The sequence below is a fragment of the Rhagoletis zephyria genome, unplaced genomic scaffold, assembly GCF_001687245.7.
Source record: "Rhagoletis zephyria isolate East Lansing unplaced genomic scaffold, Rhagoletis_zephyria_1.1 Rzeph_scaffold_01233, whole genome shotgun sequence".
Lineage (NCBI taxonomy): Eukaryota > Metazoa > Arthropoda > Insecta > Diptera > Tephritidae > Rhagoletis > Rhagoletis zephyria.
The window spans coordinates 87212-100805 of NW_016158317.1; the positions used below are offsets into that span (position 1 = coordinate 87212).

Sequence of the window (13594 nt, forward strand, 5' to 3'; positions counted from 1 at the left end):
CTTGCGTACAATTTGCATTATAGTTTTATGTAGTTGCCAAAAAAGATTGCCAAATATCAAAACAAAATACACATCCAAAATTTTATTAAATCACTGTGTACGCTCATTCATTCTTTCTTGTGGTTTTTCTATGGATCATAAACATTTATTCAAGTATACATATGTATGTATGTAAATGTATTGTTGTAGATAAAAATATGATTCACAATTTTGCTCTCCCATTACCGTGTTTTTCATTGTATATTTACTCTTTTGCAGATATTGCGCGCGAAGCCGGAAATGATGAACATTTACATATAACATCGGGAACAATTTCTCTTGAATACAAGCCAATGCAACCAAACGCAACAGACATAGATCAACAGATATTGGAGGTATGTATTTGAATATGCACTTTTTCACCATATTGTTTATTTACAAAAAAAATTTCTCATCTCAAAAAGATTTTGATTTTTTCGCATGAGAAGAAAATATGCATCTCTATTCTCTGCATTTTAAAATTTTTTGAATTGTAACTTCCTTTTAGTACATAAATTGGCGAAATGACTTACATATTAAGGTGCCGCTATGAAAATTCCGGTTATGCTACCCACCAAAATATTTTGAGTCAATTCAGAGTTATATAAAATACCTATACATATTTACATGGAAGCTTTTTTCCTGCAAAGAGTATTTATACCCGAGCACATTTGTGCACAAGGGTATTATAACTTTTTTTACATAACGGTTGTTTGTAACATGCGAAACGAATCAAGATGGATATAGATAAATGCTCAGAGTGAAAAAAGAAATCGACTAAGCCGTGACTGTCTTTCCGTTCGATAATTCGAATAAGAATTGAGATATCGTAACGAAACTTGCTACGCGTACTACTTTGAGCGTAGGACGGATGGTGTTGAAAATCGGACGATAACCACGCCTACCTAACATATAACGGTAGCTTTCAGAAATACGACAACTGCGAAGCTTATTTACTCAAAATTGATATCTAAAATTATCTCTAAATAATAAAATAATGATTTTATATACATTTTTAGAAAATGGGTGTAGCCACGCCCACTTGTGATTAGATGTGTATATCTCTGTAATCGCTTCACCAATTTCTGCTAAATTTAACGAAGTTGTTGGACCTGGTAAAACATATCAAAGGGCTGAAAATTTTTAAAATCGGACGATCACCATGGCCACATTTTATATAATGGTAATTTAAAGATAAACGAAATCTTTGATACTTAAACCAGTAACTACTGAAGCAAAGTTTTTTTAAAATTGATGTTTGCAATTATTCTTTAGCAAGAAGTCCATCTATAGCAAATTTTTGGAAAATGGGCGTGGCAAGGCCAACTTATGACCACATACGTGTTACTCGGTAACCGTTGCATAAATTTGTACCAAACTCGGTATAATTATCATACTTGCCACATAAAATCGGACTAAAATTACGACACTTATCATATAACGGTAAATTTCAGAAATGCTGAGACTTCGATATTTCGAAATTTAAGGACGCTTATTATATAAGTTTATCTCATTAAGGGCCGTTTTCTCAAGTAACCTGTAACTTTAAAGCTCACTTTATATTTAAAGGTTGCATTAAAATTTATGATGGTGCCTAAAGTTAAGCATTTTATTATCGGTTTTAAATTGGTTTGCAACCCAGAAACATACATACCTCAAAAACCGATAATAGCAATGCTTAACTTTGGACATAGCTTTATTTTTAATCCAGCCTTTAAATATAAAGTGAGCTTTAAAGTTAAAGGTTTCTTCAGAAAACGGCCCCAAGTTGGGTAAAACCCAAAGAAATGTTCCCTCCATAGTTTAGATATGTTGTGGGCATCGATCACTTGGTCGCCGTGGCTGTTCTTACAGTAGTTAGTTCTGAAACCTTCCGCAAACCGCACATTTTCTGGCGCTTTTCCTGTAGGTCACAATGTTAAGCTCTTCGCACTTACATATTTCGGCCTCTCTTTTTGTATTTCGGAAAATATGTCTCGCTTAATGGCGGCATCTTCTTTCTCTGCAACGGAGTGACCTTTCTCCTCGGACCTATTGTTCTTTCGGTCTCGCTGAAATTCGACTATTTCTTCGGCAGCGCTACGTCTTGAGCAGGAAATGTGTGTCCTCGCGTATGTCGATTTGCTGACTAGAGCAGGTGTGAGAGTCCAGTAGCAAATTTGCTGGATCTCTCACGTAGTATGTATTCCTAAACTATCAGCTATACACCATTTTTTAGTTGCCAATTTCACGTCACAAATAGCGGCAAATTCAAAATCTTCCTGAATAATATAAGGCGTGCGCCCTGATGTTGTCACACAAAGGGCAGGGCCCTACAAAATATACTCGAAGGTTTGCCATTGCCTGCCGAGGGGAAACCGCTATTAGAAAAAACTTGTTTCTCTTTTATTTTATATGCTGGTCGGAAATAAGGCTCGAACCTTGGTCCTGCGGAATAATACAGGTACACTACATCGGCCACATTTACAGAATTATATTAATGAAAATTTCATGCATGCTTAGTACATTAGAGTGTACCAGAAAGAAAAGTTCGGGGAGCAAGCTTGGTTAAAATTTTTTTTTGGTTGAACGTTTATTTTTCGTTATTTACAGTAAAGTATGATATGTCGATGTCTTTTTTGTTCCAAGGTTCATTAACCTTAAGTACCCCGCTCTAGTACTTGGTCACCAGATCTCAGTTCATACCACCCTAATGTCACCAAATAAACGCTTGCCAAAAATTATTAAACTTTTGGAAGTATTTCGATTATTCCAATACCACTGTTTATTTAAAAAATGTTATTAACAGGCTCGGCAAACATTTTTTTTTTGAGATTGCCACGGAAAAATACATAATTTAAGCTCTACCCAGAATTGCAGCGGTCGGCGGCAAATGAACAGCTGTATAGTTGCCGCAGTGAAATCCGCGAGAGTAAACACAATTGCGGTGCACGACGGTTTCCGTCAGTTGTTTTGATTTGAAAATTGTCATTAAAATTAAATATTTTTTTGGTACGTGCGTACGATGGTCCTCTGCAATAAGGACACAATTCACAATTCAAAAAAATAAAATCCCTTACTCCTGTTAAGTGGCTCATGTCACTAATCCGTGTCTAATCCATTTCTTATCGTTACTAAAGTAAGTAGTAAAGATTACTACAGTAGTTAGTACAGATTAGACATGAATTAGAAAAGGAGCCACTTAATAGTAGTACGAGTTTTAATCCTCAATTGGGTCGTTATTTCAGAGGACCATCGATATATATACTTGCTGGAAATAAAAATGGATAAAAATATTGCCAAACTTGTGAAAATAATAAAAATTACTACAATCAACCCCGCTGGGCGGTAAAAATATAAATAAATGTAAATCAACCGAAAAACGTGGGCGATAGAAACGCTTCCGCCGCAATTATGAGCCATTCCGTATGCCTTTGTGCGTTTTAATTTTTGCAGCGGTTGACCGACGACCGCTTTACCGTCGTCCGCTGCAATTCTGAGTAAAGCGTCAGACTCAATGGTGACGGCGAACTTTCTTTTGTGTGCCTGTAAGTTGGTACGGTCTAATGCACATATGTCAATAAATTCCTATAAAATCTATTTATTTACATTATAAACTAATGAAACTTTGTTACAAAAAGCGATTTACATAAATTTGGCATTCAAAATGGTATAGTAAATGCTAATTTCGCTCGGACATCTGTTAGTATACAATTCTGTAAAAATATATTGAAATAAAAATATCTACTTCAATAGCATATGCATTTGGTATATTTGTATGTTTGTATGGCCATAGGACTAAACTCCATTAATTCAATTTCATTGCATCTGAACTAGCGTGCGAAATAAATGCGTAGAAAATGCGTTGGTGTTAAGCACAGCAAAAGCAACACTATTTATATTGATCCCAAGTCTCAGCCTCAGCCTCCAAGGCAATTGNTGGTGTTAAGCACAGCAAAAGCGACACTATTTATATTGATCCCAAGTCTCAGCCTCAGCCTCCAAGGCAATTGCATCAATACCAACCAGCACCACCATACCCATCGACAACGGCATCTCAGCAATATGTAGTTAGAGGCAAGCAACAGCAATGTTAAAAGCAAAGGCTTTCTTCGGCAGCCGTTGTATTATTTTTGGCTCATAAACCAGCTCTCCTCCAACCTATCACTCTCACAGAGATTCTAAATATAAATATGTACAACTTAATGAGTCTATTTATTGTCTCTACGAAAATGTGTATTTTGCGCATTTCTAAATAAAACGGCGAATAGGCTAAAAATAAAGTTCGGATGGATGCTATACTTACATATGTATGTATGTGCGCGCCAGTATCGGTGCACGGTCAGAGCAAGCTGGCGCGAGTGAACAAACAGGCGACTCGGTAAGTTAGGGCTCGCCACGGATACGGGACTGATATGTAGTATTTTTATATATCATCTGATCATATGTGTATGTACTTTTGTGTGTACCACATTGCACATGTTTTACATCAACGATGTATGGTGTTCCCAATAATATGTACATATGTGTATCAAATATGTAGTCAGTGTAAAAGCTATAAATTGAACTTTTAGCTGCTGCACTGATTCGATTCACATTTTGTTATATCTGTCATTTCTACTCCTTCAGTTATTTTAGCCTTATCTCCGGCACATGTGCATATAACCTCCCTTAAAATAACTATTTATTTTTGCAACCATTTCGAAACAATTTTAAGCTACATATGCTATGGTCTACAGACCTCAGGCATAACGTTTTGTGCGGATGCAGCGATAATCGGGGTAGGCTTTTCTTTTTCATATCGCACTTACAAGAAGTTCACTACCTAAGTATTTTACGTTGTAGTGGCTGCCCAGTACAAGGGACATACTTTGACGCTCAAAGATGAAACTGGCAGTGGAGAATGCCAGATTGGCATCCCTAGACTCAAGTCCGCCAAACGGCGGCCGCAGAGAACAGCTGATTTTTGTTTAAAAACTCAATATTGTGGCGGCTCTCTACCTTAAGTATGCCACTTCCTTCCGGTATTAACGTACAAGTACTCATTCTGACGACGCTGTAAGAAATTGTTCTGTGTGATACCACAAATACTGAACGAGTACCATTAATATCAATAGGCAAAATGTTTCCATCTTTGTCTCGCGAAGGCTGGACAGCCTAATGGAAAGTGCTAAGTGGATTCCACCTCATCATCCACTTGACAGCTAATACAAAAGGTATGAAGTAAGATTCCCAACCTTACCGCGTTAATATGGAGCTTTTTACTACAGCGGGGGATCAGAAGCATCCCCAGCTGGTCTATACCCTATGATAACGCTTCAAGGGTGCCTTTTCTTGGCAAGTCGTCAGCCGAGCTGTTACCCGCAATATCACTGTGTCCCGGCCCCAAAACGAGCTTGATAAGGAAGTACTCGCCGGTTGGTAGAGAAATCAGACGTTTCATTACCGATTTTGAGCGCACCACCACAGTGTACAGCGCTCCGTTGGCCGCCTAGGTATCGGAGGTTATTATAACTTCCCTCATTCCGCCGTGACAGTTCTGCCGCGAAGTAAGCTATAAGTGAGCCTTATTAGGTTCGTTTCAACCTGCACTTTATAAATATACTTGACTATTATCTCCGTCGCGACATTGTTGAAAGAACCCCCGATGTCGAGGAAGGCCCCTACTGCATAATATTCCTCCTAAAGCTCTTAGGGGAAGCATGAGAGCCCTTAACGGCGTTTTGGTTGTAAGTAACCCTGACGACCCGCCGAACCTTGGGATGTACCCCGTCCTTACGCAGTTCGGATAAATAGGAGCCGGCCAGTTGCACGACACCTCCTGAGCCTATTGCAGCTGCGCAGGTTTTATGCCATCGAATGCCGGCGACTTGAAGGGTTTGCACGAGTTTGTCGCCCAGGTTAGGTTACGATCATCCAGAAAGAGAGAGAGAAAGAGCTCAGCCGCCCACCATCACCAGGGTGGCTTACCTCTACTACTCTTGAGTGTTCCTGCAGTGCTAAACATGTCGACCAACTTCTCCAACGCGTCTTCGCAATTCCTATTTGGCGCATAATATAAATTAAAAAATTTACTCAGGTCGAGAGTTTGTGTCCGAACTTCCCCTCAAAGTGTGCCGAAAATTTGCGTCTACAGAATGATTGCGCATGCTAGAGCATTCCTCAGTAGTATCGGAGCTGGTACCACCTCAAATTAATTTTCCAATGTGGAAATACCCACGGAAATTTACCGTTCATTGTCTGCCGAGGGCGCGACCGCTGTTAGAAAAAAATTTTTGGCGTGGTCGCTAAAGCTCAGTTTGTCTAGACGTAATTTACGTAACTTAACTTAACTTAATATTTTGGCCAACTTGTTATAACAATGTTGGGGTTGTTTAAAACTGAACTTACCCTAAGAAACTCAAGAACCTGTAGATTTTAGATTCTTAAGTTACGGACTTACGGAAATTGAGAGCGCTGAGAGACTTTTTCTAGTCTTTTGTTTTTTCATTTCTTAAAAATAATCGCAAACTTTTTTCGCATTAATTCTTTTGATGTGGCATTTTCGCGGCGGTGAATTGCCCAGCAGCTGAAAAAGAAAATTCAGAAAACAAAATATTTTTACTTCTGGCTTAAGTTGGCATCTTGAGTAATCATTGATGAATTCTTATGGTAAGTTCAATTAAGTTAAGTTTAGACTAACTGAGCTTAGTGGTACGCACTTTTAACCATTCGGCTACAGCGGCCATGGCTACTACATCGATGATTTAATTATGCATACATATTACTTTAGCAAACTATCAATAGAGTTAATTTTTCATCTTCAAAACTATGTTATGTAACTTCAATTGACACATAGTTTGAATGGGAAAAATTAGCCATGCCTAATGTAAATATTGAACTGGCAGGAAGTCATAATGTGCATACATACATACCATACATACATATATACTTATTATTCATCATTGTCGATATGGCTTGACTCACATTTGTTTACACGCACTTATGAAACGCCCACACGAACGAAATTTCCAAAAACGTTTTCAAAATATCAAAAAATTTGTCTCGCACTCATGAGGTCGTAATTCACATTTATTACTGGACATTAAAAGAACTTAGATCGGCACAAAAATACAACAATAAAAAATGCGTAGAAAAACTACACGCTTAGCATATGTATGTATGTCGATTCAAATATCCACACACTAAGGAGAAGTGTATGACCTTCAAAATTTAGAAGACCATCGAAATAAATAGTCCCCAGCTAAGAAAATACATAATCTATAGGCAAAGAGGTATGACCGATGATAATAACGAAGACATTTAAAAAAAATTTAATCTGCCGCTTTCACCAGAAACGAGGCGAATTCATAAAATGTAGTGCTACCAGAACTGCTGATTTCAAGGCGAATTTGTACTGCTTGTCAAATTGATGTGTTTGTTGTTCTTTTGATTTGTTGTAATTGTCAATGGGCGTATAATTTGTTAGTGTGTGCCTTTGTTTTTGGGCTACCGCTACCACCTTCTAGTACGAATTCGCCTTGACTAGCAATTTAAATAAAAAATGATTTTTTATATCAGTCCATATTATTTTCTAATAAAAAAAAAAAACATTTTTCATTTAGAATGCTTTCAGAAAACTGACTATTTACTTACATACAATGCCGGACAAAAGTTTTTTATTCTAATATCTGTTGCTATTTTTTTTTTAATAAAGGTCATAAACTTTTTGCAAAACTCAAGAAAATTCAATAAATCTGCAACTTATAATCAGATTTTATAGAAAAATTCTTAGTATGGAGTTTTATAGCCAATTCAATTTTGGTACAACAAAGCGTAAGTTTGAAGTTTCTCAAAAATCTAGCTGTTTTTGGCAATTTTTTTTTTTTACATAGTGTCTTCCATATAAAGAATTTCGAAATTCGAAAATAATAACACTGTCCGCAAAAAAATTGCCAAAAAACAATGCGATATTCTAGCAGCTTCAAACTTGCACTTTGTTATACTTAAATTTATAAATTTTTTCTAAAAAATCTGTTTGGAAAGTTGCAAATTAGTACGTAAATTTGTTGAATTTTCCTGTGTTTTGCAAAAAGTCGTATTGTCCTCTTTGACCACCAGACCCAAACGCCTTGCTTCCTAATCCAACTTGGATAAGGCAGAACAGACTTCGCGGTTCTTATTACCGATGATGTCGATGTCATTGGCATACGCCAGCAATTGCACGCTCTTATAGTAAATTGTCCCTGAGCGGTTCAGTTAGGCACCTCCTATTATCTTCTTCAGCATCAGATTAAAGAAATCACATGAAACGGTGTCGCCCTGTCTGAAAGACCATTTGGTAGCAAACTTCTCGGAGAGGTCCTTCCCAATTCTGACGTCGCTGGGGATATTGCTCAAGGTCATTTTACACAGCCGCATCAGATTCGCGGGAATACCAAATTCAAATATCGCGGCGTATAGGAATTTTCTTCTAGTGCTATCGAAAGCGGATTTGCAGTCCACAAATAGGTAATCAGTGTCGATCCTTTTCTCGCGGGTCTTTTCCAAGATTTGACGTATTGTGAGTACCTGGTATTTAGTGGATTTTCCAGGTCCTAGGCCACACTGATAAGGCGCAATCAGTTCGTTTACGGTGGGCTTCAATCTTTCACACAATACACTCGATAAGACCTTGTAACCTGGCCTTAGAAGGCTGATCCGCGGTAGTTGGCGCGAATGGCGAAGTCACCTTTCTTGTGGAGTAGGAAGAGCATGCTTGAATTCCAGTCGTCAAGCATGCGCTCATCTGACCATATTCTGCCCAAGAGTTGATGCATGCAACTTATTAGCCGCTGTACTTGAATAGCTCAGCTGGCAGGCTGTCAGCTCCAGAAGCTTTATTGTTTTTCAGCCGAGTAATTATATTTGGCGCCAGCTATGGTGTAGTGGTTAGCAGTGCGCGCTAGCTCTCCGCTGCGCCTGGGTTCAAGCCCTGGCCAAAGCAATATTGCAAAAATATAGCAAAACGGGTTTTTCTTAACAGCGGTCGTCCCTCGGCAGGCAATGGCAAACCTCCGAGAGTATTTCGGCCATGAAAAACAGCTTCTCATAAAAATACAATCGCCGTTCAGAGTCAGATTTAAACAGTAGGTCTCTCCGCTTTGTGTGAAAACATCAAGGCGCATGCCACAAATCTGGGAGAAGCTCGGCCAAACACTAACTGATGTGTAAGCGCCAATATATTTATAATTGCTATTCGTACCTCATCGTAGTCAGGCGGTGGAACATCGATTCTTTCATCATTGACTGGGGGCTCGGTTCGTCTTCTCCACAACTTTCCGTGCTGCTACCATTCAGGAGGGTGGAAAAGTGTTCTCTCCATAATTTAAATACGTTCGGCATTGTGGTTCTTACAGGAGTTCGCAACTGGTCTTGATGTCGATGTTTGGCCCTCAGAGTGGACATGCGTGAATTTTCCAACGGTGGTTTCAAACATCCCTTCCTTGCCCACCCTGGCATTGAAGTCGCCAAGCACGATTTTGATATCATGGCGGAGGCAACGCTCGTATGTGCGCTCCAAGCGCTCTTAGACACTTTGTCCTTCTCTGTCGTCGTAGTGTGGGCGCAAATCAGCAAGATGTTGAAGAATCTCACTTTGATGCCGATTGTGGCGAGACGTTCGTCCACCGGGGTGAATGACTGTACTCGGCGACGGAGTCTCTCACCCAGCAGAAATCCAATACCGAATTCGCGCTCCTTTACATGGCAAGTGTGGTAGACGTCGCAACACCTTCCACAAAAAAATTTTCCAACAATCAGTGGGGTACAAAACTGCATATCTACTCAGAAAGTTTCTAAAATATCTAATTAAAAAGCTCCAAAATTTTTTATGTAACTTGGACGATTTTTTCTAATTTTTGTACAAGGTCGAAATTTTGACTTACATGGTTTTTGTTAGATTAAGAGCTACACTTTTATAACAAGAATAATAAATAAACATTAAATCAACGAAAGGTAAATAGCCAGAGAATACTAAAATGTATCTTCCCTATCTATATTTTCGCCACTGTATGTATGTATGTATGTATGAATGTGTATTATTGATTTTTTTAGAAGACCTCGCTTTTGTGATTGATAGCTGAGTTATAAAGGTTTATAGTCACGCTTATCAAATATAAATTACATACACGTGTACATAGTAAAAAATATGTATGTATAATATACAATTTTGTATATACGATAATTTCGACAAAATCATTGCTTAAAAGAAATCATCGCTGCGAAAGCAACTAATGAAAAATAATATAATTTTCCGAATGTGATAACGCTTAAAGTCTGTGTATGTTCTTCTACAACCTTTTTCTTGACTGTATACATATTCAGATGCATGAATTTATTTGCACCCACCCAAAAATGTGTGAAAACCCCTAAGTAATAACATAGTGTGGCCAATCGGCGGGATGCACAGTGGGCGCAACAGATTTTTAAACTGAATATAGATATTTATGCAGGTGCATATGTACTAGGGATGTTGCGAATGTGGAATTTTAGACATCCGCGGACGCGAATCCCGATGCCAAGTATTTTTGAGAAATAATTTAGGTGATTTAGTTAAATAAAAAATGAAAAGGTTAGTAATTTTTATTAATGTTTGTTTTAGTACTTGAAGTTAAAAATTGGAACATCGTATTTAATAAAGGGATTTTAAAAGCTCGTAAATCAAACCTGCGCCACTAAATAACTACTCGCTCGGGGCGACAAACTTGAAAAACTTGAAACTTGACAGAATTGTAAATTCTTTGACGCTACACCAGTCGAGAGGACTTTCAGTTATGTTAATTTTTTTATTGCGGTACAAAAATTCTTTTTTGAGAATTGCATCGGGGCTGCAAATGTCGGATGTATCCTCCTGACTTTCATCTTCACAATCTAGCATCATGGAAATATCGTTGTTTAAACACCGTTGTTTTCCAAAGAATTATTCTTTCTCATTCATTTGTTTGTTTCTGAATTTCGAGAACCTGTAACAAACATCAACAGCGTCTTTCGATTTTAGTTTTTGTAATTCATTTTTAATCCTTTCTTCTGTGACTGGCCACATATACGTTTTAGCAGTGCACTTGCACAATATTCCAGGGACCGAAAATAACAGTTTTTTTTTTACGAGTTAAACTTGACCAAATACTTTTTATTCCGAAATAAATGTCCATTCCGGATAATAAACAAACAGCTTATCAAAATTAAATAAATTTGGAATCATATGAAAGAGCACTGAAATAGCTTTTAAACAGAAATAACAAACGAAGGTTACCCCCTCTATTTACATTTTTTTTATATCATTTAATACTAAACATACATATACCTGACCCAAGGTTTTTTCCATGGTAATTAATTAAAATTTTTTATTGAAATATTTTTCAATGGGTGGCTTTGCTCGTTTAGACATTTCAGTTTAAAGATATTTGAGTCTCTTTCATTTGATACGAATCCGCATTAATTATTGCGAATGCGAATGCGAATGCGAAAGCGAATGCGAATGTTAAAATTAATGCGGAAGCTCCGCGGTTGCGAATGCGAATGCTTATATTCGCAATAACCCTGATATGTACATATGTATAGCTGCGTTGACAACGTGCTATTTTTACTTTAAAAATATTTACATAAATCTGTATGTATTGACACACGCCACATCAAAATGATAGGAACCATTTTCTTCCGACAGCGCTTGCTACTCAAAAACGAATTGCAACAATCTTTCGAGTGGTGACATGTTTTCATTTTATGTACTTACGCATAATGAGACATATTCATACGCTAGCGATCAAAGTTTTCTTGTACGCATTTTTCGCGAAATACCCTAGGGAATATACTCGGATTTTTTTAGTCGGCATGCAGTGTAGAATCCCATTTTTTATCTGGACTAAACGTTACATATGTATATTCAGCGAACTATAATTTTGTTGTATGTAAGACATTTTTTCTTGCGTCAGTAACATACTTTTTTTCTTTTAATTACACTGAATTAGCTAAAACAACCCAAATAAACGCCGAAACACATTGTACATACATATATGACTACCCTGCAGGGAGTGACGTTAGCTTATACCTAACTTTAGTCTGTTTACGCGAACACTAGTGCTAACTATTAACTGTGTATTTTGTTCGAAAAAAGCTAACTACTTTTGTGGGGCGATGGCCGCAAAAAAGTCAGACCTGGATACCTCTGCATTACATGTCAACTAACTTGTAACTAACTACTTTTGGACATAAAATATCAATAAGAAAAACAAATTTTTTTTTTTTTTTTTTACTTTTTTATTTACTTATTTATTTACTTTATTTTATTACATTTCATATTTGTTTACATATTCTGCTCTGGGTGGCCCCATATTCGAACACCGTCAGACATAACTTCAAAATGATAGTATAAAATTTCGATCTTCCTTTTATTTGTCCTGAATATGAAAAAGAATCTGCGAAGTTCAGAAAAAAAGTGTATTGAAAGTAATTTTTGTATGAGGATATTTAATAGAAACTTGTAAAGAAAACCAACTCCCGATTGCGTCTGCATGACTCCTGCACGACTTTACAATTCACTTTAAGTTGGTTTTGTCATAGCTAATTAAAAGTGAGGTATTAATCGAAATCTCGCCAAAAAGCTAACTATAAGTTGGTTAGTTTTAACAATTGATAATTTTTCACTGCAGGGTAGGAACGATTGTTACTCATACGCCATGTACATATGTATAAACTAAGTATACGTTAATGTTATCATATGTACTATATTTCTGTGGAAATTATTACTCATTTTCATTTGACCATTTACAACTTTATTTATCAATCGATTTCAATATTCTTTGTTGATAGCTTGATGTTTTTGTAAAATAATAGGCTAATCAAAAGAATTTACAAAAAATCTTAAACTTTCAAGCAATATATGTATAGGTAGATAATTTTAGAGCAAATGTCCCTCTAAAAGGAAGTTAATATGTGCTTTTGATCATTTTATATATGCATATGTAAATGAGAGCGATTTTTTGGAGAGTTGTGTAGAGAATGAGGTTGCAAGATTTTACCCGAATCTTTCTTCTGGTAAAATCATGAAAATACTCAAGCGATAAGCTGTTTCACGTTTTTACAGAAAATATGCTTTTTTTGTTCCCGAAATTTTTGATTGTTACTTTTTACTCTCACTGCAGTGAGTAAGTTTGCTGTTTGACATTTTTACAGGATGTTACACAAAAAGTATTGGGTCAAATGTGGGTAATGTGTTCTTGAACTTGACAATGTCTCAGTACCACGCTCCATTAAACTCACAGAATTTTAATTTTAGCCTTGTTCTTGCTTCCGTGTAAACGAAAACAAAATACTGTGCGGCACAAAGCTATGTGGTTTTTCATCTTTGCCACGCGCTACCCGTGAAAATTTTAGCTTATGTACATACATACATACATATGTACATATATATAACTATGTGTAGTTTTAAGGTCATGGAAACGTTTTATGTTTGATGAGTGTGTTGCCAATTTATTTTTAGACATTGATAAAAAAAAAACAAAATCACAAAATCTTTTACGCAGGCAGTGAAATATAAAATTAATAAATAACCACACCTACACTGGCAATCAAAAGTGAG

The 13594-nt window shown here is 36.9% G+C and overlaps 1 protein-coding gene across 14 annotated transcripts in view; it reads left to right on the forward strand.

Annotated features, from left to right (window-relative positions):
• The window catches only part of HDAC4 (histone deacetylase 4), a 76740-nt gene that overhangs the window by 40119 nt on the left and 23027 nt on the right, over positions 1 to 13594 (forward strand). For all 14 annotated transcript variants that reach the window (XM_017616611.1, XM_017616620.1, XM_017616615.1 and 11 more), the window contains one exon: positions 259 to 374. In XM_017616611.1, coding sequence (XP_017472100.1) covers positions 259 to 374 — 116 coding nt within the window. The remainder of the gene's footprint in view (positions 1 to 258; positions 375 to 13594) is intronic.